Source organism: Pithys albifrons, chromosome 3 (assembly GCF_047495875.1).
Source record: "Pithys albifrons albifrons isolate INPA30051 chromosome 3, PitAlb_v1, whole genome shotgun sequence".
In the NCBI taxonomy this organism is placed as follows: Eukaryota; Metazoa; Chordata; class Aves; order Passeriformes; family Thamnophilidae; genus Pithys; species Pithys albifrons.
The window spans coordinates 7662287-7683922 of record NC_092460.1 but is presented as its reverse complement, the minus strand read 5'-3'; the positions used below and the strand labels follow the sequence as shown (position 1 = coordinate 7683922).

Genomic DNA, 21636 nt, shown 5'->3' with positions numbered 1-21636 from the left:
TAGAACAGTTACACCAGAGTCAGTTGTTTGATGCTGTTAGAAATGGAAGACTGAGTTTGTAAACATGGTTTACAATCACAGGAGGCAGGACGTGCCAGGGACCTTAGAAAATTATCTGAATCAGCACTTACAGACTTGCGAGCTACAAACAGCAAATGAAACCTAAAGCAAGGTGGCGTGGGCTAGTAAGATTGGGAGGCAGTGATCCATATTGAGGCTGAATCAAAATGGATATTTTGTGTAGAATTCCCAGTGTTGCTAAAATTTGGATTTCTAGGATGAGTCTCACTGGTCACTGACTGGGAAGAAAGATGCAATAGGCAGCTGTGCTGTGGCATTCAGATTCACCTGTGTCATTTTGTCATCTTCTGAGTGTATTTGTAAGTTCTTAGGCACTTGAAAAAAACACTTTATTACTTCACTGCCAAGTTCCAATCTCACAGTTGTGCTGGATATGTAATTTATTTTTCTGAACAGGCAAATCATTCAAGTGCTAAAACAGCATCTACAACAATAAGCATACACATTATCCTAGTAAAGATTTTACTAATAAGGATTTTCAAACATTTGCTGTTATTTCTACCTGTTAAAATGCAAGCATTAAGGTTTCCAGATTTTAACGATTAGCTGGCAGGGTAAAGAATAATCTATCTTATTTCTTTTCCCTCTGGAGAAAGATCATGAAACTGTTTTTGCATAGACTGATCAGAGACACAGCTTTTCCCGCACTGACTCCAACCATGTGAATGATTTTGTAGGGTTGTGAGTTGAAGGATGTTCATAAAACACTTTGAGAATTGAGAATTTAAGTGATACGTAGTAGCTCTGTCAGGCTTCCAGAAGTCTATTTATTTTGGTTGCTTTATGACATATGAATGAGATGCTGACTTGGTGTGTACCTTTAACTGGTCTCTAGGGAGCTCGGCCTACTGCAAAATAAAACTGCAGTGGTATTAATTAAATTTAAATTAACTTAATTTAAGGAGCTAGGGGAGCAGTGAAACATGCCAGCGTATGTATGTGTTGTGTTATCAAATAAAACTTTGAAAATGCTCATAACTGATTCCCTTTCCCAGGAAGAATTTTGTATTCAAAACTGAGGAACAAACATTTATTGGACTGTCTAAACCTTAGTTCTTAACACAGAAAGGTGAACCAAAAGTATAAATTTGTCAAACCTACTCTAACCTCAAGATTTTTGTCAGGGTACCACACAGTATTTAAATATGACTTACAACACAATTTCTTCTCTGTGAAAGTTACTTCTCTACAGATTGGGAGTTCACTTGGGAGGCCCAACATCACAAAAGGATTTCAAGGTTATTTAGGCTAATCTAACCTTGCATTGCAACTCTTCAAGTTTGCATAAAAGAATTAAATATTCATGGCCTGGAGAGGGAACGAAGGAAGGAACACAACTTTACAGCCCACATATTAGAATTGGGTTCAAACCCAAGAACCATTTTCTCTATTTAACAACTGTCAGGCTCCCACTGGTCTGTGTCCCCACTGGGATATTGGTGGTAGCTGTTCTTTTCCCACATGCTGTTTCTTTGCATCTTCTGGTGAGTGGGAATGGGCTCATCCTCAGTCTGCCTGGTGGCAGGAGGTGGATTTCAGCCTCGCAGACTGTAGAGTCTGAGTCTCCTGAATGAAGAGTGAGGGTTTCACTTGTTGTAACACTGTGTTAAAGAAGGGACTTAACATTGCCAGGTTCTCCTTTTGTTATACTTTAAAGGGAAAGAATTATGCCTGTTACTGTGTTAAAGGGATAAAGGACATAACTGTGTAATTCCTGGGCAACATTTGCAAGCAAGGGAGGGGGAGGCAGTTTTCAGACACACCTTTGTCACTGGCATTTCCTATTTGCTGATCAGGCAGCTCCTCTCTCAGCATGCTTGTGGTTGTGAAGCCTGATGAGTCCTTAATACCTGTCAGTGATGCTCGCTAGTTCCATGCAGGGATCAGGAAACTAAATTTAGTTCATAGTCTCAAACACTTTTTTCCGCATCTAACCCTCCCTTTCTTAACCAAGCTCACGTCTAAGTAAGAACTAGAATTTGAATTTGGGCTTCCAAACTCCCAATGTTATGTCTTATACTTAGGTCCCTTTTTATCTCTCACTGCTCTTCTAAGCTTTCTGTTCTTCTAATCCATAATATGCAATCTTTCCTGCTGGGATCCTCACAAGAACTTCATCAAAGTGAGAAACTCGCTGGATACTTTCCTACATGTTGTTTTTTGAGACAGTAACAGTCCACACTGAGCTTTGATGTAGAAATCAGAGCTGCAGGAATAAGGTATGGGCCCAGTGGATTTGACTTACTCTTGGTATGGAAAATGCCCAGAAGGTGGAAATGGGAAAAGTATGTCTATCATCATGGGGAGATTTTACTTTTAAGTAACCTTTAAAATTTACTTTGATTTTGTACACTGAAATCTTCTTGTGCTGAACAATCCTATCAATGTAAGAGCATGTTAGAATCAATTGTGCTTATTAGTTATTTTCATATGTAATTGACATGACAGTCTTTTGGCTCCTACAGTCACTTAATTAATTAGTGCTTGTGAACCAGCTAGAGGTGTGATTCCCCTGCCACACAGCTTGTGATGAAGCAAGGATAGCATGTTGCCTTATAATCTGTAAATGCATTTTAAAACAGCAAGGCAAATAATCCAGTCATCTTTGTGCATTTTCCTTATATTTTAAAAAGCAGCTTCACCAAAGTGCATCTTTGTGTGACTGGGAGTGTGTCCTGTCGGATGCAGCCAAAATGTTTTCATACACTCAGTTGATCTTGGAGATGCAGCAGATCTTGAAGGGGAGTTGATGTGGCTGTAATATCTGGTTTGAAAAGAACTGATTCTTAGTATCAAACTTTGCAGTCACTGCTTGAAACAATTTTTCAGGAAATTCTGGCTAACTTGTGATGAATTTAGTTTGCTTCAAAAATTTTTTTCTAGCCCATTGTTGTGAAGAGGAACTCTAAATAGAACTGTGTGTTTCAGTGTAGAGTTCATGCGTAGTAACTTTGACAGGCTTCAACAGAGTGAACTTTTGCTTCTTACAAAATTTGACAACAGTTTGGCTCGTTTTGCTCTGTGGAAGAGTAGAGAGGCTCTGGATAGAAACAGTGAGACCTAAAGTTGTTTACTGGGGCTGAGGACCCACATTCCCTCACCCCACAAGAAACTCTGACTCTTCCCACAGGAAATTTCCAGTTGCTACCAGTTATCATGTGTGTTGTTTTAAATAAAATAAAACCATGCAAACTCCCTGCCCAAACCACCCCCACCCCCCAAGTCTGCATTGGAGAGACAAAGAACCCGTGTCCATCATCATTACTACTTGCAGTATTATTTATTAATCTGTACAACCCTTTTGAAGTGGTTGGGATAAAAGTCTGATTCTTGTATTGACTCATAAAATAATTTTTAAATATTTAAAATTACAAAAATTATAAAAAAGGAAACTATAACAACTCAGGTGGGAAAATAAAAGCATGGGGTGCAGAAGAGGGATTTGGTTAGACACTTTAAAATTGTTTGAGTGCTTGGTTTTAAGAGCTTATTCAGTGTGTGCTGAAACCATGGGATGTCTTTACTTAAGCATCTCATTTTTTAGTTACACACAGAGCTCCTTTTTCTTAGTTTGATTTTTGCATGTGACATCCTTTGGTGCTGCTGTTGCAGACACTTTATGGTACTGTCACCATGGCTGAGTTAACTGGCAACCAAGTATAGAAGGACAGAACATTTGTATCTTGGGTCTTGAGCTGAATTTGATTGATGACAATTGATCAAGATAGTTGAATGTTGGCTAAAAAGAGGTCTTTGCCATCCTTAGAGCATCCATACAGGCTGCCAGTGATTTGTTCTGTTTGTGCTTCTGAGAATCCCAAGGAGTTTGTGGTTGCTCTCTGTATGTAACTGAGCTGTCTGGGATGAGCTGGGCGTGAGGGGAGGTGCAGAGGAGGCAATTCCTTTATCACAGGCTGAGTGAATTGGAGATGGTCTCTGGTTTTGCAGGTCAGAATTGGTGCTGGCTGTGGGGTCATGTAGCGTGGTACCAGTCTTAGTTTTTAGACTATACTGTCTTAAAGCAGGTGTTGAATTTTCTGTGGGAATGGGGGTTGTCAGTTTTTGGTAGGCACCTTCAGGAGACACTCTGGAAGACTTTGAGACTGTACAATCAGTCAGGAGAGCATCTGGGAGCAAGTTCTGTTCAGCATCATGTCACCTGAAAACAGCAGAACTTCTGGTCTTTGACTTGACAGTTCATATGTCCTGGGGGTAATAAAAAAAATTACTCCATGAACCTCTAGGGCATTCAGCAGAAGCTTTGAGATTTGATTATATTAATTGCTATTAATGGAAGTTACCAGAGCTGTGATGGTAGTAAGAACTATGCAATGAGGCCTTGGTGTTCTTGGGCCCTTGCTGGGCAGTGAAATCCAGGACTGGGCCAGAAGGGCTCACTAGAAGCATCTTTATCACATAGACCCAAGGTCTAGAATTTTCCCAGTAGCAGGTTCAATAAATAATTAAAGCATTGGTGAAACTTCTGTTTCAATATTAAGTTGTAAATACAAGTAGGAGACAGCATCTTATTTCAAATTTAAATTTGTTTTTATTCAGCCTTGGGAGGTGCTCAATTGAGTCGATTTTTGTTGTGTTAAATCATGTCAGAGATACTTAGAGGGCTCTATAGTCCTTGACTGCCTGCAAATACACTGAGAATTTTTAATAGATTGAAATAAATATTTTAAGGTAGCAGGACAAAGTGCCATGCTTCTTTTTTGACATGCTGCATAGCTCTTCACAGCCTGTAATCAGATAAATCTCTTCTTCATTTCATTGCATTTTAATTGACTATTTACACAACGTGTTTCAAGGATTTGTGGACTGGTTATCATAAAACAATTACAAGGAGACTTTAAAATTGCCTTGAACTGTTTAAGAAAATTGCAGAGGTTTTATGAGATTGTTTGAAAAACATGCAATTTGAAAGGATGCTACTTTTGAAATTCTCTGCAGTGACTGGCTCTCATTTTCTTCTTGTTATTTTTTCTCCTTAAATCCAAATTCTGTTTACAATATTTAATTATTTCTGGTGAGATGAGTCAGATGTTATAAATAGAATATTGTGATGTTAGACTGCAAGTTAGAACTGTGTCATCTCATATGCTTTAAAGATACTTTGCAGGTTTTAGATATTACCATAGTATTAGTCTGATATTACAAGGCCATGGGGACTTTCATTGGAACTGCAGCCACAAAACTGTCTTGATCTGTCCATAATATGTGAGCAGGCAGGATATTTTCTTTTAATAAGAACCGTCAGAAATAGTTGTCTATGCACATATGTAACAGTCAGGAATTCTCTGTTACCTAATGCTTCTTAAGTGGTATGGATGATTAGCTGGGTTATCCCTGTTTAGAAGAGGTGATACCTTGATAACACTTGGTTAAAGATTGCTTTTTGTATAGTTTCTATGCTATACTTAATAGCAAATGCTCAGTAAAATAAGAACAATGCAATAAATATGTTGAAATACAACTTCCACATGAGTTTGTGACATTATCATCTAAGTAGAGCAGGAAAGACAAAAAGGCCTAGTGAAGGGTAGTTTTAAATAAATTGGGTTAAGAGGATGCAGATTACTCTCTCTAAGGTAACTATTTTAAAAGCTATTTCTTCCATTGCAGTGGATCTATAAAAGCAAATGTGTCCAGTTCTTACACCTCTCCTGGCTGTGCCCAGCCTATGACTGTAACTGCCAAAGGTCGGCTGGGGATAGGTACGATCTGTTATTGCTTACAAGACAGAAAAGATTGCATCTTTCCCAAACCATTATAATATTGTCTTGTAATTAACTAGTCTAAGTAATCTCTAAGTTGCTTAAAAATTGTTTCTTTTCCTGTGTAATGAATGAAATCAGAACTGCTGTGGAAGTTCCACCATATGCATGATACTCAACATTATTTCCTAGACATTCTTACAGAGTAGGTGACAACACAGAGGTGAATAGAGCTTTGTATTGCACTTCAAGCTTTTTTAGCAGCAAGTGTTAAAATCTGACAAAGGCAATTCAAAGTATAATGGAGCAGAATAGCATGACTGTAAAAGCAGTTGTCATGGAAAGCAATGAATTTATTGTCATCTGTGTTCCCATTGCTAGAAGCCTTTCCACAGTCAAAAGCTGTCCCTGCTTGTGCAGCTGTGAGCCAGCACTGGTGGTGCTGTGGCTCTAGAACTGATTCTCATGGCAAGTCAGACACTCGTGGTAACCCCAGATATTGTGAGGAATGACAGGATGTGACTTCATCAAAGTAAACTGCACACACAGCTGCTCCCACATTGCCTGGAGTCGCGATTGCTGCCTTTGGAAATGGTCACTGTGATGGGAAATGCTCTGAGTTACTGGCTCAGGTAGGTTAGAAATACTCCAGTGCTCAGTTACTTGTGTGTAAATGCTGCTCATCAGCCCTTGTGGAATAAGCTGGTTTGTGGTAACCTGTTTTCCCATGAGGAAGATTGTTTATTTGACAGCTCACCCCCATCCTGATTTCGCCTTCCAGTCGCTTTGGCATAGCCCATAGGCAATCTTCATTGATAATACAAGGTGAAAGGGGTGATGGTTATGCCTCCCTTTTCTTCTGGGGGGATTATAACAAGCAGAAAACTTAGGCAGTGTTCTTGATCTGCTCTTCTGTTGCTAAGCAGGACTTGAATCTTTCATTGACTGTCTGTGGTGCAACAGAAAATGCAGCTTTTTCAACTGGCACTGAAACAACACGTACAAAGGAGCCAAAGGGTTAAAATCCAAGAGGGACTGTTTTGTGATTGTAAGCTCATGTTGTGTGCTTTGGTTCTGAAATCCAGAACTCTCATGGTTTTATGTACAAGAAAGTTGGTTTGATGCTTTCACACCTGGAATCCCTATAGCAGCTTGCATTAAAATGAAGTGTAGAAGCTTTAATGAATTAATTTTGAAAATCAAATCACATTGTGACTACACAGTAAGTTGGATGTTTGTTTTCCATGAACAGCAAATTGGGTTGTGGTTTACCCTCCAGAAACTTAATTTTTTGTCTAGAGTTGTTTTCATTGACTGCATAAATGGTTGTCAGTAGGGAAATTGGAGTTCTGCTGGTTTTATTGTTACCTGGGAATGTGAGGTGTTATCATGAGCCACTGAAGTCAGCATGGCCTTTACTTGTGACTGGAGGGAGGATGCAGGACCAGCTTATGGGACTCGGTGAGAGAGGAGACAGCCACGTTCTGTACAACCTCACGATCAGACAGACAGCACAGAAGTGCTTCACTATGCAAACATTTAATTGTCAGTCCCTAGATATTATAGCCATGGCTTTGTCTAGGTGTATATAGCCTGAATTACACCCTCTGGCTATTGTTTCAGGAGAAAATACAGAAGAAAATCTGTATCAGTTTACACCTAGGGTGTGGCTCTACAATTTTTTTTTCATCCTAGTAGTACTGGATTAAGCAGCTCCTCTATCTCTGCTGAGGGAAACACTTGTGAAATAACAGTTGTATTCTAACTGTAAAGTTGTTTCCAAGACAAGGTGATGGCTACTTAAAGAAGATCCTGAATTTTTCATCACATATTTGGTCTGATAATCCTCGAATTTTTCAGAATGAATCTGATTAATTTTTACACGTCTATCTATTGTATCTATTGTATAGCATAGTAGGTCTTATATCTTGGTTATCTTTAAGAGTGTTAAAGAGGTTGTATCAGTGAATAACTGTGATGTAAATTAGGATCAGTTTTAAGTGGTGTGTTGTGAAAAATTAACAGCAAGTAAGACCTAATTTATGTTATTTAATGCATTAGTGGGTTTTTTGTTTCCTTTTTATTTTTTAATTTATTTTTAATAATTAGTTATATCAGGAAGCCAGGTAACAGAAATCAAATGTTTCTCTAACATTACTGAGATGCTTCCCAGTAAATCTGTAAACTAGAGAAAATACCTTCTGAATTTGAGCTACTCTGCTGAAGAAGAGTTACAGCATCATTTATCTTTATCTCTTATTGGAGGGCTATTGCACATGATGCCAAAAGGAGAAAGAGGCATCATTTATACAGTATAAATAAATGTGTGCCATACCAAATATCCTTTTTGTCCCTTGAGAACAAATGCATAGTCATGTAGAATATCCAGAGGCCTCAAATGCTGCAAAGATTTGGGATAACTGGGTGTATTTTTGATGGATCTGTTAAAGGAACACAAAGTGTTCCTAATAGTCAGACAGTGTAGGTGTTGGATTATTGAGACAGCCATGTAAAATTATTTGGAAAGCAAATTATTTTCAAAACAATAAATCTTTCTGTGAATTTTCCCACTCTTCCCAGTAAATATGAAAATCGTCTGGTTTGTTCCTGTTCAGTTAGAATGACTCTACAAATATATTAAAGGAGTTTAACTTGCTCCTGACAATTAGAAGACTTTACTGGACTTTGGTTTGTGAGGAATATTATTTGGGGATTTAGGATGTTCAGATAATTTGTTTTTTAAAACATGGAATCTGTGTTCGAATGAGTCTGTTCTGCTCTGCTAAGGGAGATGGCAAATCATCCTGCTCTTGCTGGTACTAAAGTATCTGAGAGGAAAGGCCTAAGTTAATTTCCTGATAGTCAGCATTTACTTTATAAAAGTACTTTAAGATGAATTCCCAAAAGCAATTTTGTTTTTCATTTCTGTGAAAGTTGTGTCACCCAAATCAACTGTCTAGAAATCCTACTTGTTAAGGAGCTTCTGTTCCACACTGTAGTTTGTCATTTATAGAGAAGTTTTGAGCCAAATTCAATATATCTGTTGCCCACCAAAGTCAGTGTAATTATGCTTATATAATAGATTGCAAATTTTTGTCCTAAATTCTGGGGGGCTTTTGTAGCTCAGTGATTGAAGGAAGACTTCTACTACCAGTTGTGTTATGGGACTCTGGGGGAAATAATCAGTGTCTGAACTGTACCTGGTATAATTTGATTATGTTTTGTATGTAGGCTGGGCAGAGTCCCCTTGTCTGATTTCTTCTCTAGAACCGACTTTAACAGGCAGCTGCCTTGGTTTGCTGTGCCTGCCTGTTCCAACACTGCTACTTCCATGGGGTGTTTGGAGAAGTCCAAAAAGGCATCAGCCCTTTGTAGGGACATTTCCTTTTGGTTCTGCCTGACTATCAGCTTGTGCCCTGAAGTGCAGGGTCACAAACCAGTGTGTCAGTTGCTGGAATAAAACCTGCGAGTCTCTTCTGTTGTTTTTGTGGCCTGAATTTAATGATCTGAAGCGTTAGCTTGATAGCCTTGGAGATAAGAATACTATTTTTATCTGCAGAGTAGGTAGAGCATAAGAGTAAAATCTTCAGTGTGCTGTCACTGTGTCTCATCTGAGGCTTGTTTACAACTGCTTGGGATGCAAAAGGGGTTCTCTGTGCAACACTGCAATTCTCTGTCCTCCTGTTGACGCCATACAGGATTGCTGTGGATAACCACAACAATGTGAAAAAAGGTTCCTGTCCCAGGAAAGGGCAAAATCACAGCCAGAATAGATGGAGCTCTTCACTGTAGAATGTGAAGACATATGATGGTGAGGTGCAGTATCAGCAGTTTTATTTATAATTTAATCATGCCAAGAGTTTTCCTGCACTCACGTGAGTGCTGTTGTGACTGAGGTCTCACAGGAAGCCTGGTGTCATTCGTCATCAGTGATTCAGGGTGATGTCACTGACTGACAGGAGCAGTTGGGGTGTCCCTACTGTTAGGGTGGCCTGGCCATACCCTTTCTTGGACTCCTTTGGCATCTTTCCCCAAGTGCTCCACACTGTTGCTGGAAGCAAAAGCTTTTGAGCAATTTCCAAACACAAAGCGGTGCATTGTGGGCCAGCACTGGGCAGACTGGCTCAACAAGTTTGGCAGCAGTGGCTTTGGCTTCCTGCCTACCCTGGATAGGCACCAGTAGAGATTGCCATAGTCTCTGAGCAGGTTTGAGCCAAAGATCCCAGCCGAGGTCCCTCATACTCATGTGTGTGCAACTGCTGTGTCTGGCAAAGGATCTGCTTCTGTTATAAACCGTGGGTTTGTTGTCCTAGATGTGTTTGCAGTAGTTATCTTTTGTCTGCTTGAGGAAGGTGAATGTGTTATTTGTTTTCAGTGTATTGGGGGATGGTAAATTCTACAAATATGTTACAATATCAAAGGATCCTGTTTACCTTTCAATTTTCTGTTATCTATATAATCTTAGTGTTGTCATCCTGAAGCATCCAGGGGCAGTGCTCTGAAGTGTCCTTTTCCATGCCTTTTTTCAAATACCAATTCTCTGTTCTTTCCTGTGGCTGTTCCTTAAAACTGACTCCATATGTCTTTTTCTGACATCTCCTTTGCAAACAGACCTCATCTTGTAACACGGTGCATCAGAACCACCCCTTGAGGTCTGTGGGCTTCTCCTGGGTGCAGGACACCACTTGCCTGTGTCTCATTGCACAGTTGTGCTGTCTAATCTTGTATCTGCAGAAGCAGGACTTTGTCTTGCTGTTTATATGATCACATTTATTGTTTTTATGTCCTTTTTTGACACAAGGTGTCTAAAATTTAAAGCTGGTGCCCATTTCAGTACTTTTCCCCAAGAGCATTTTGCTCCCTAGCTGGCCTACAAAAGGGAGAAATGTTCTTTTTTCACCTCCCACTGTGTGTTTAGGTCCATTCATACACATCCAGTACCTTCTTTTCTTCTTAGGTGTGAGTGCTGTTATCTGCTGAGTGACCAGGGGAGGGAATTAGTCTTAGAAGTATCTGTCAAAAATGTGAATTAGACCAAACAAACCTATTCAGAACCATTAAGTAGTCTGAGCAAATTCTTCTGTTTTCCTTTTGTTATGTTTTGCTGAAGATGTTACTGTCTGTGTCCATCACAATGTTAAAGAGGCCCAGACCAAGAAAGAGCAGAAAAGCTACTTTAAAACATGTGCGTCCTTTCAGAGCTTCTGCATCTATAATATGACCTAAGTGATCCTTCATTTTTCTAATAGATCTTAATTTTAAAATATTAAATGTTGCAGTCCTTCCTAACCTGTTTCTGTTCAAGAGTAAAATGGGTGATTTCAGTAGTGGAGAATTAATGCCAGGTACAGAAGAACAATACCTGTTCCAGTTTGTCCACCCAGTGTTTTCAAAGTCTTTTTTGTATTCTGTGTACTTACTGTGTATTCCATATGTAATGTTTGAAGATGGAATTTTGGAAGATTTTGTGAAGGCGGGCTCCTAAAAAAAGGTGAATCACTCCTAACAGTGAAGAAATTCATCTTGGAATAAGGATAGTGATGGGCTTATTCTAAAGGGGAAGTGACGTGCAAAGGCAAAAACGAAATTTCTTCTTTAGAATAATTCAAAATTCCATAACAATACAAAATTAACTTCCATAAAGAGTTTTTAGGCTGAACTGGGTTTGTGTTGTATTACAAACAGCCAGCAGTGAAATTACTGACCTTATACTGTGAATAGGTAGTCTGATTTTCTTCAGTGCTTTCCTATTTTCTTACCATAACTGTGTGTCAGAGGACAACTAGCACTGGTTTGAAACCTAACCCATCTGAACAGGTGTATCCCTTCCTAGAAGGAAATCCCTGATGTTTTTAGCTCTGTGTGTGCTGGAATATATCAATTGAGACATAAAGGCTTAAGTTTTGCTAGTTCCTCAGCTAGATAATTGAAATAGTAATATTTCTTTGTCTAAATGTGTGCAATAGCCAAGGTCAGACACATGTGTGTTCAAAGATGTAAGAAGCGGGCTAGCTCTTTTACTGCACTGTAACAACAAAAACATTGTTTTACTTTCCACTTTATCTTTTAATCTTACTAAATATCACAGTACTTTTTTTTTGCTATGGTGCATTTTTATGCCTGTTGCTGTGCAACTTGTATTAATTTTTTTTATTGTATCAAATCAACTTCTGGTAAATCTGTAAAGCAAAGGAAATAAGTTTTAATGGGAAAACTAATAGTGCCTGCCAAATTGAGAGGGATGCAGAAGTGTGAGTTGGTATGTGAAAATCAACAGGCATCAGTTTCATTATAGACATATTAGGCATGATTGAAACAGTTTTATTTTTGAGGTGGATGTTCCAGTGCATGGAGAATGGGAGTGGCAGGGGTGGGGTGGTTTTGGGTAGTTGAGTTGCATAATAAAAGAAAATATTGATACACAATTCAGTTGACAGGTCCTCTGTTTTATTTTCCTTTTTTTTTTCTTTTTTGAGTATGCTGATTTGCTCCCTCAGGTATCAGGTGCAGGATGTGAAATGTGGCTGGAGCATTCTTTGTGCTGAGGTGTGTTGTCTTTGCACAATTAGAGAACGTGCTGCTGTCACTCAGGAGCTGGGGCTGCAGTCAGCAGGGAGGAGGAGGGGAGAGCCTGAAAGATGAGCACTGTGCATGTCCAAGGTAGCAGGGAACATGATGTATTTTATTATTACTAAATTTTGTTGTGTTCTCGTACCACAGAAGATGCACTCATGGGTACATTGTGTTCCTCCAGTTACCATTAGTGAAAAAACCATGTAAATCTGTGTGTGAGTGGCAGTTCCTGCTCTGCTCCCTGTGACCAGGCACCAAGTTGCAGCCAGCACCCCGTCCTGTGGCTGGGTATGGACAGTTACCCAGGGAGGGTGGCAGAAACCACACATGCCAATCCTTTTTCCCTTCCAAAGCATTCCTGGATAGGAGATCGGAGAGGTTGAGCAGCCTGGAACAGACTCACCCCTTGCACTCACGATGTATCAAAATGCCTCTGCTGCAATGAGCTGTTTTATGTAAACTGTGAGTTTAGGTTTAAATAAAACAAACTTCCTTTTTCCTACTCCAAAAGTACTGCAGAGTACATGGAGTGCTGCTTGTGAAAGAGGAGAAAAGTGCCAAGCCTGTTGATGTTAAAACAATTCGTAATTGTAACATGCTTTGGGCTATATGACTTAAGATACATTTTAGGCTATTCTATGGATGATTTATTTAATTTTAATTGGGGCTGTGTTTAACTAGTGGCTTATCTAGAACTTTTCCCCCCACCTCAAAGTAGACCCTGGTTTTCTGTGTAATAACTGAAGTGTTTCTGTGTACACTTTCATATTAACTTGGTCCAGATTTTAATGTTACTGTGCAGATTTAAGCTTTTTCATTCCTTGAATTCAGTTTAATTTCTGTGTCATAGTTACAAAACTCAACTTGGCTTTGAGGATTCCTTAAGGTATTTTAGGATTGGATTTTTTTTTTTTTACGTAGAAACATAAATAATAATTTGTTGGCTTTCCCAGAATACAGCAGTGACATGATGAGATCATGTCACCTAAAAATAATGCATGACTTTGAATGAAGATTTCTTACATGACAAATTGTATGTTCAGCATTTGCATAATCTTATATAAATTGGATGGAGAAATTTAAATATCTTTAGGGCTGAAAACTAGACAGTAAATGGAATAGTTTTGCAGATGACTGACTTCATTCAAATTGCTGATGAAAACTTCGTGTAACAGGATACGATGTGTGGGGGGAGACTTAAAAAGCTTTTCAGCAGATTAAAATATGCTACTTGTGTTTCATTGAGAAATTTGCTCATCAGTCTTTCTATCGACAATCTTCTGTAAGCTTGCTCACTGAAATTATGTATTATCCTGTATAATAAACTTAGAAAACCTGTTTAATAGGTTGAACAATTTGACATTTGTTTGGCTTTAGTTTAAAAAAAATTAATTGTGTGTAGATGAATTCATATACGAAAAATTTCACTAAATACTTGGACGTCTGCTTTAATATGTTTTATATATAATTACAGGAACATTCAAATCTTGGGAGCCTAAAATTAGAACTCCCAGCTGCACGCTGGGCTGCAGGTGCACATGTGCATGACACACTTCTCTTTCCTTTCTGCTGCTCAGTTTTTATCCTTGGGTATGACACAGACATTTCCCACAACTGTTAAATTTTAGAGAACAGGAGACTGTCAGTGTTTGATTCTGCATCCTCACAGAGAGAGGGAGGAAAGGCTTCAGGAGAATTGCTGTTCTCACAGCCTTGCACAAGGATTGCTGCTTGGGGATGCACAGAGGAGTGTTACTGCCTGCAGCACGTGGCAAACCTTTGTGCTGGAGGTGAAATCCAGGGCGTGGTGCAGGGGATGGGGTTTTGGGAGCGCAGCACGACTGAACCCACAGGACAGAGGTAGGTCATCCTTTACCCTTTCACTGGTGAGATTCTGCAAAGTAAAATCTACAGAGCTGTAGCTTTGGAAATAACAAAGCGTTGTGAGTTTTGAAAGGAGAACTGAGAGAGGACTCCACTTTTAGAGATTTAGTGTTCTAACACTAGGTGAGATTTATGACAGGGATCACATCTCCTAATGCAGCTCCTGCGCTCGTTAAACCAGATTGTGGAGGTTTTCAGTCTTGGAGTGAAAGTCATTTCTCTGAGCCAAAACTTTGAGGTTTGAGTATTCTTAGGACTTCAATAAAATGCTGGGTAATTCCTGTATTTACCAAAGTGGAAAATGCAGTAAAAACATTTAATCAAGTCTTCAGCTGTTCCTTTACCTGATCAATCAGCAGCTGCATGGTGAAACAAAGTCCAGAACCCAAGGAGAACTGTGCCTTTCAAATGTCTCCTGGGCTTCCAAAGCTGTACATGCAAAAAATGTAAGGTACTTAATGTACAGAATGGAGTTGGCAAGGGTTTTAAGAAATAGGTAACCTTGCAGAAAATAATTCAGCAATGCTGCCCTGAATGAAACAGCTCAGGTATGGGAATGTCCATTTGTTTTGTTTTATTTTGTATTAAAAGGCTCTTTTGCATCTGAGGCAACATGAGCAAAATTACATGACAGATTCTTTAAAACAGTGTTTCTGTGTGTAAATTTGATTGGTTTATGTTTGCTTTGTTTGATTGTGCATATATTCTTTGCAGGCACAAATTTGTCATGCCTGCCCATATGGTTCATAAAGTACTTGTGCTCTATTAATACCCAAGTGTTTATTCCTCGAAATTTTGCCGAAAACCCTCAAGTATGCACATTTTGCTAGAATTTCTTATTTTGGTTTAAAATTTGTGTAAACCATAGCTCTCTGAATACTGCATGGTTTAGTTATTTTCTTTCTCAATATCTATTTAGGAATATTCTTCTTTTCTTATCATCTTACATAGTATACAGTAAAAAATTTGCCAGTAGTTTAATGTCACTTCACATTGATAAGTACACAAAAACACATGTGTTCATGAATGATAAGCACTTGAGTGTTTCTGGAAAATAGTTGGGAAAAATGTTGTTTAGAAAATAATATTTTAGTTGCAGGAAGTGAAATATCTGTGTATGAAAGGTAAGTTTTGAGATGCTAGCTTGGATCATGTATTTTTTTAATAAAACATTCATATCAGTTAAAATAAGGGCCTGTGTGACTCAGAATAGATGAGAGCTTTACTTAAGATAACCAGGTTAGTTAAGACACCTTGCAGTGCTGTTTCTACTGCCTCAGTTTGCAGGTGCTCCTTTGCCTGAAGATCACTTCGTATTGACAACTAAAGTCAGCAGGACTTGCCCACTGGGTGGATTTCTTGACAGAATTTTAGCTTTTTGGGCCAATTATAAGTCATTAGTTTTGTGATAGCAGAGCTGAACTTTATGTCTGGAATCTGCCTGGGTTTGGCACAACCTGTTTCATGTGGTCCCCAGTGCTGTTTGTTTGCCTTCCTTCTCATCCTCTTGCATCTCCCCCAGATCACAAGCAGTTAAAAAATGTAATTTGGGAGGTTTTGTCTGCTTTCAGATAGTAAATGACATTCTTGTTCTCCACAGCCAAAAAAGGTAAAACAATAGAAGTATTTTTGTTACTTTATCAGGATTTGACAGTACCTGGGACACACATTACAAGCAAATTATGGGAGTTGTCACAAAATTTCTTTTCCTTCAAGATATCAACTACTTTTAAGTTACTACAGCTGTGGGGTCTTTCTCCCATTTTCAAGAATTTTTCAGATGTTAGTGAAGAGTTGTGTTTTCTTAAATAAAAGTTCTGATAAAAGCATGCCTGTAGAGAATGAGATCTGTCAGTTAAGTTATAAGGTGTACTTGCATATTTTTACCTTAGTATGATCAAGGTTGGTTCTCTTCCAATCAGAAGAGAAAATACAGCTAAAGTACAGAGCAAATATATTCCAGATAGCTGTTGGTGGACATTATTTGAACTTACTTGCTTCATGAAGTAAATATTCCAAACAATCCAGATTTTGGCAACATTCCAAAATAATGGGATCTATTTACAATTTCCTTCTATAGTCCTTCTGGAACAGTTCCCTGATGTCTTAATGGAAAAACTAGTGAATTCATAAAAGTTGGTGCATTTATTCTAAGGTGTATTTAGATCAGACTCCACTAAAAAGAAAAATAAATTCTGTATTTGAGGAATTTTAAAAATAATAAAGGGTTGTATCTGCTGTGAGTGTAAATTTAGTAGTTTAGGGCACCATGAGCTTAATTTATCTAATATTAATTATAGTGATTAAAAATATTCTGGGAGTATAACCAGGTTGGCATTGTGCTGAGGCATGTTATGCTGTGGGGATGGATCTTTGTATCCAAACCCTTTTCCTGTTCACATCAGGTATCAGTGTACAATGTCCATTGTCAAATTACCCCAAATTGTGAGCAGTATGTGTGTTGTTTGTGGTAAATCAGACTGAGACATTAAAAAATAATCTTAATAAGCAGATGTTTATGCTTGGAATGGATAGGGAAGAATGAGCATTAGCAGTGTTTTGGTTAGCCTGAAAAATATTTCTGCTGAGCTTTTACATATTCATGTTGCATTTTTATCAAGATTTCTGTTCTTTTGCTGTAACTCTGATAATTTGTTCTTTGCCCTTTCACTTCTGCCCTTGGTAGTTTTGCTTTCTTTTCCTCTGATTCAGTTTTCACTCTCCTCCTCTTTTCAGTTGCAGTAGGCAGACTTCTGGAAAGTAAAACTTGTGTTCTGGTCTCTGCACACAGCCACAATTAGGGCTCCTTGTACCCTCTTCCTCTGGAAATTGCTGTCCTGAAGGTCTTAAACTCACTGGTTTTGGTGATACTTTGTTTATAGAAGGAATGTTGTCTTATTGGATACCAGGATAGTTGGACTGTGCAATGGTCCCTGTCTGAAAAGGGACAATAAGATTTGTAGGAAATTTGATAAATTGTGGGGGTTAAAAAGAATCCAATAGAAATTTGCAGTTGTGATCATCACTGAATGTAGTGGATAAGTAAATGTGAACTGATGACCTGTTCTCTGAGGGGGTTTAGGTTGTTGTGTGTGTTAAGTAATAGAATTGTGAGATTGAGAGAACACCGACACACTTGGTTTTAATGACCACAAGTGTGATTTTTTTTGTTGTGTAGGTGCCCTGAAAGAGAATGCTGGAAATACTGAACAATTATTGAATCACTTAGGTATTTCCACTTTGTGTTTCAGAGGAGATGGGAGCTCAGTGTTAGAAAGTTTTTCAGATCAGACATGCTGAACTCCACATTACTCGATGTATGATGTGCCAGATTGTCTATTACTGTTTTTCCTTTTTTGTCAGAAAATGATGCTGTATTGGCTTTTTCCAAATAAGAAGCATTTTCCTTATTACACACTCAAGTAATGCAGTTATCTCATTGTATGGCATGGGCTTGTTCCAGTCTTGGTAGAGTTCAACAATACATCATTTGAAGTTACCTTTTTAAAAACAGTTACATTTGAAAGGAAAAGTGAATTCTGTGGGTCATGATGTTCAGAGGTTTCCTATTACAGAGGTAAATTAACTGGATTTAGAATTAATGTAACTAGCAGCTCTTATAATGGTGTCTGTATATTGATACCATAAAAATATGAGATTTATAGAAAAATACATGGAAGGTTTGAGGTCTTGATTTAACTTTTTAGTTTGACCTTGAAAAATATTCCCAGATGGAGAGAGTTAAATGAGCCCAGCTTCAAAAGAGGAACATATGAATCATGGTTGTAGGCTCTTCCTTGGGAAACATGGGCTTTACATTGGCAGTGAAGTATTTCAGAAAGTAATCTCCAAACTCAGGGGAACAGTGCATTGAAATGGCACTGCTGAAATACCGTAAACTTCATTAGACTCCTAAATAGAGAATGTGCATGTCATGAAGTGAAACATATATAAAGTATTAGATATTAGAGTATCAACTGCAAGACTTGGGAACTTTCATAAGTGGCTGAGGGAAACAGGAAAAATTAGGCATCTGTCACCTGCTCCTGGCACACGCTTCTTATGTAAGTTTTTTTTAAGCTATTCTGTATATTATTCTCTAATACATGCATGGTCTCATTTGTCATTCTTGTAATGGTGTCACATAGATGTTTGCCCTGTTGGAACACAGAAATAAGATTCACTGACACCTGCTCTTGCTCTGCTCAATTAAAGACAGTGAGGTATAATAGAGACATGGGAACTTACCTGACTAAGAGTGGAGTTCCTGGGTTTGGAAGTGTGGATTCAGGTCTCTTCCTGTTGTCTTAACTGATCTCGGTTGTGTCACACTCCTTACAGTTTCAAAGCCAAGGTTAAAGCTGCTGTTCAGGGCTCCATGAAGGACTGGTCCTGTCCTGCTTTTTGCCCATTGGTACCCACTGTGTGGCCCTTCTGGGCTGTTCACACCGTGCTCAGCGTGGTCAGACTCTGCTGTTATTTAGGGCCCTGTAAGTTTCTCTAACAGAAGAATTTAATTGTATGAATTGAAAATAAATGCTTTGGTAATAAAAAGCTATTGTTTATTTTACCTCATATGAGAAAACAAAAGGAGTTACATTTGGGGGCTCTAATCTTTGCTACTCTCTCACTGGAACGTTGAGATTCTGATCTGTTGTTGGTGCTCTAGGAGATCCCAGTGGGGTAGAACATCTTTTATACTGATTTTTGTGATCTGGCTGGAGCCTTGTGCCTTCTTTTGAAATCACACTGATTTTTAAGTGTGCAGCAAATCCTTTTCTCTGTGTCAAGTGGTTTTACTCTTAGAATAGTGCTTTGTGAGTTTGTGTATTTCCTGGTAGTCTGTCATTGCTTTCTGCCACTTGGAGCTAAGATTTTAAAACTGAAGATGTGTTTCACAGTGTAAAGGATACTTACAAATTATTCAAATTTCTTGGGATCCCCAAACTGAAATAGGAAAACATTTTAGTTTACATTCATTTCTGCCAAACTGTTTCAGTTGTCATTTAAAATTGTCGTTCTGTATTGCCATCAAATTTTCATAAAGACTTCTTACAGTGATGGTACTTGTATGTGATGTCCCAGACAAGTATCCAGGAGTGTTTTATTTTGCAGGAGACAGAGAGTCACTCCTTCTCTCATGTTAACTATTCCCCCTTGCATTCTGTACCCTTTGGTGTAAAGTCTGAGAATCCAGTGCGGTCTGAAAGGTGTAGTTATGGGAACAGGTTCCAGGATGTGGATTTACAGTTCGTTGGACATCACACAGTAGCAGCCTCTCCGTGGGCCATTAACAACGTAAATATCAGGCAGTGCACGCAGTTATTGTCCCATTCATCCTGGTGGATTGGTAGGCAGGTGGAAGTGACCTGGAGTATGTGCTTTCCATGTGGAAACTTATATGCAGGCATACCCAAAGAGCTCCTGCATGAAATATTAGCAAGGACATTTAAGTTTATACTTGTTTTCTTACCTAGCTTAAGATTGCATCATTGAAAGTAGATACTGAAAAATAGAAGTTTATTATTCCTATCTGATTTTTCCCCCTCTCAGCATGTATTTACTAGCCTTGCTTGATTTGCAGTACTTGGGTGTGCTGGAGGTCTTAATGCTTTATTCAATAAATTTCATATAAATAAATAAGTAAGAGTCACTACTTAATGAAGTGCAAATGAGATTATTTGTTTATTTAATGTAACCTCAGTTGCAAAAGGTGCCTGTGACTTAAATGAGTAGCTGTGATCTCTCTCAGCCAAGTCAGGTGTCCTTGGTCATCTGTGTCCAACTGCAAAATCCAGTTGGAGCTGTTATTGCAGGTATCCTGCTTAGTGTTGATGTGGCACTATGGGGTTTTTGGAAAACCTGGGATGGACCCTCTGTTTTTTAAAGAAAAGGAGTTAATTTTTTATGATGAAGGTACTACAAGGGAAGTCCTTAATTCTACAAGTCTGGTGTGGATAAGTTCTGTCTGTGAGAGGCAAAGTGGAGTCCAAGGGGCTCTGGAGGGCTGATGGTGGTGTTCTGCCAGGGGTTACCTTGTGTTATGGCACACTCAATTTATTTCATAATTATTCTTCTATTAATGAATGAAACTGTGGTGGTTGTTAAAAATATATATAGGCAAACCTCTGGGGTCTGTTCTAGCACAGAGGTAAATAAGTTTAACTTAGAAAATAAGTTACTGTTAAGATAAATCTATTACTTGAGGGTTTTCATAGGAAAATAAATTTGCTTCTATCAATTTTAAATCTTTAAATAGTGGCACAGATCTCTTAGGCACATATTATGCTCATGTTTCTTATTTTTGTCTTTTAGTTATTGAATAACATCTTTAGTTATATAAATGTGATATACCTTTAAGTTGTGTAGTAAATGCTGAATTTATTTCCCTAGTGGTCTCTGAATGCAGTTATAAATGTTAAATATGTTACTAAGAAACTGTATTCTTAAAAACAAAATTGTAGAAGTTTTATTTTACTAGTAAAAGTCTACAAGTGTGTGTGTTATCTCCAAAATCCACACGTGCTCTGAAACACTGTTATCTCCAGCTCTCTCTCCTGTGTAGCTGTTACGTGGATCTCTGGCAGCAGATGGCTGGACTATAATGCACTGTTGAACAAATAAAACCATTAGGCATGTAATACTGCCTGGTAAATGAGTGTGTGTTTAAAATGGTTTAAAAAATTAAATAGAAAATAAAGTTCACTTTTGAATTCATTTAATGTTATTGGAATAAAATCCAAACCCCTTTCAGAACACATAAACCATCCCCTCTTACGTTGTGTTTGTCAATTGAAGTCAGTCTTTTTTTATTACATTCTTGCATCTGGTATAAGATAATCAGTCCTAAATCATTTTCTAATAGATGTTTTCTACGAGTAATCACTCATTTTGCATTTATCTTTGTAGGAAGATTTTTGCTTTTGTAATACTCCAGCACAAAATTATCTATTGCATTATATGCTCTTTTTTCCTCATTTTCAAATTTGATACAAATGTCTTAAAATTATGATTCAACACTAGTGTCATGGCTCTGTAATTAAACTGTTTTTCGATAATTGTCAGCAGCTGAGAGATGCCATTTTGTCTTTTTGTTTTTAGATATGCCAATATTTGGTCTTTGCCCGGCTCATGATGATTTCTATTTGGTGATGTGTAACCACTGTAATCAGGTCGTAAAACCACAGGCATTTCAATCACATTATGGTAAGTGCTTAACTATTTTTAATAATTAAGGGTGAGGTTAAATCAGGATTAAGCCTGGCAATTTTTTTTTAAATTGATGGTACATAGATCTTTATAAAAAATGTCAAAGAACATAACCTGTGTTTAATAATTTCATATACATTGTAATGCAATTATGAAAAGATCTTGTTCT

The 21636-nt window shown here is 38.2% G+C and overlaps 1 protein-coding gene across 3 annotated transcripts in view; it reads left to right on the top strand.

Moving 5' to 3' along the window:
- The window catches only part of ATXN7 (ataxin 7), an 88138-nt gene that overhangs the window by 27867 nt on the left and 38635 nt on the right, over positions 1–21636 (top strand). For 2 of the 3 annotated variants that reach the window (XM_071550322.1, XM_071550323.1), the window contains one exon: positions 21360–21464. In XM_071550322.1, the coding sequence (XP_071406423.1) occupies positions 21360–21464 (105 nt within the window). Of the gene's footprint in view, positions 1–14020; positions 14235–21359; positions 21465–21636 lie in introns of those variants that run through there. The other variant, XM_071550324.1, reaches the window with a different exon arrangement.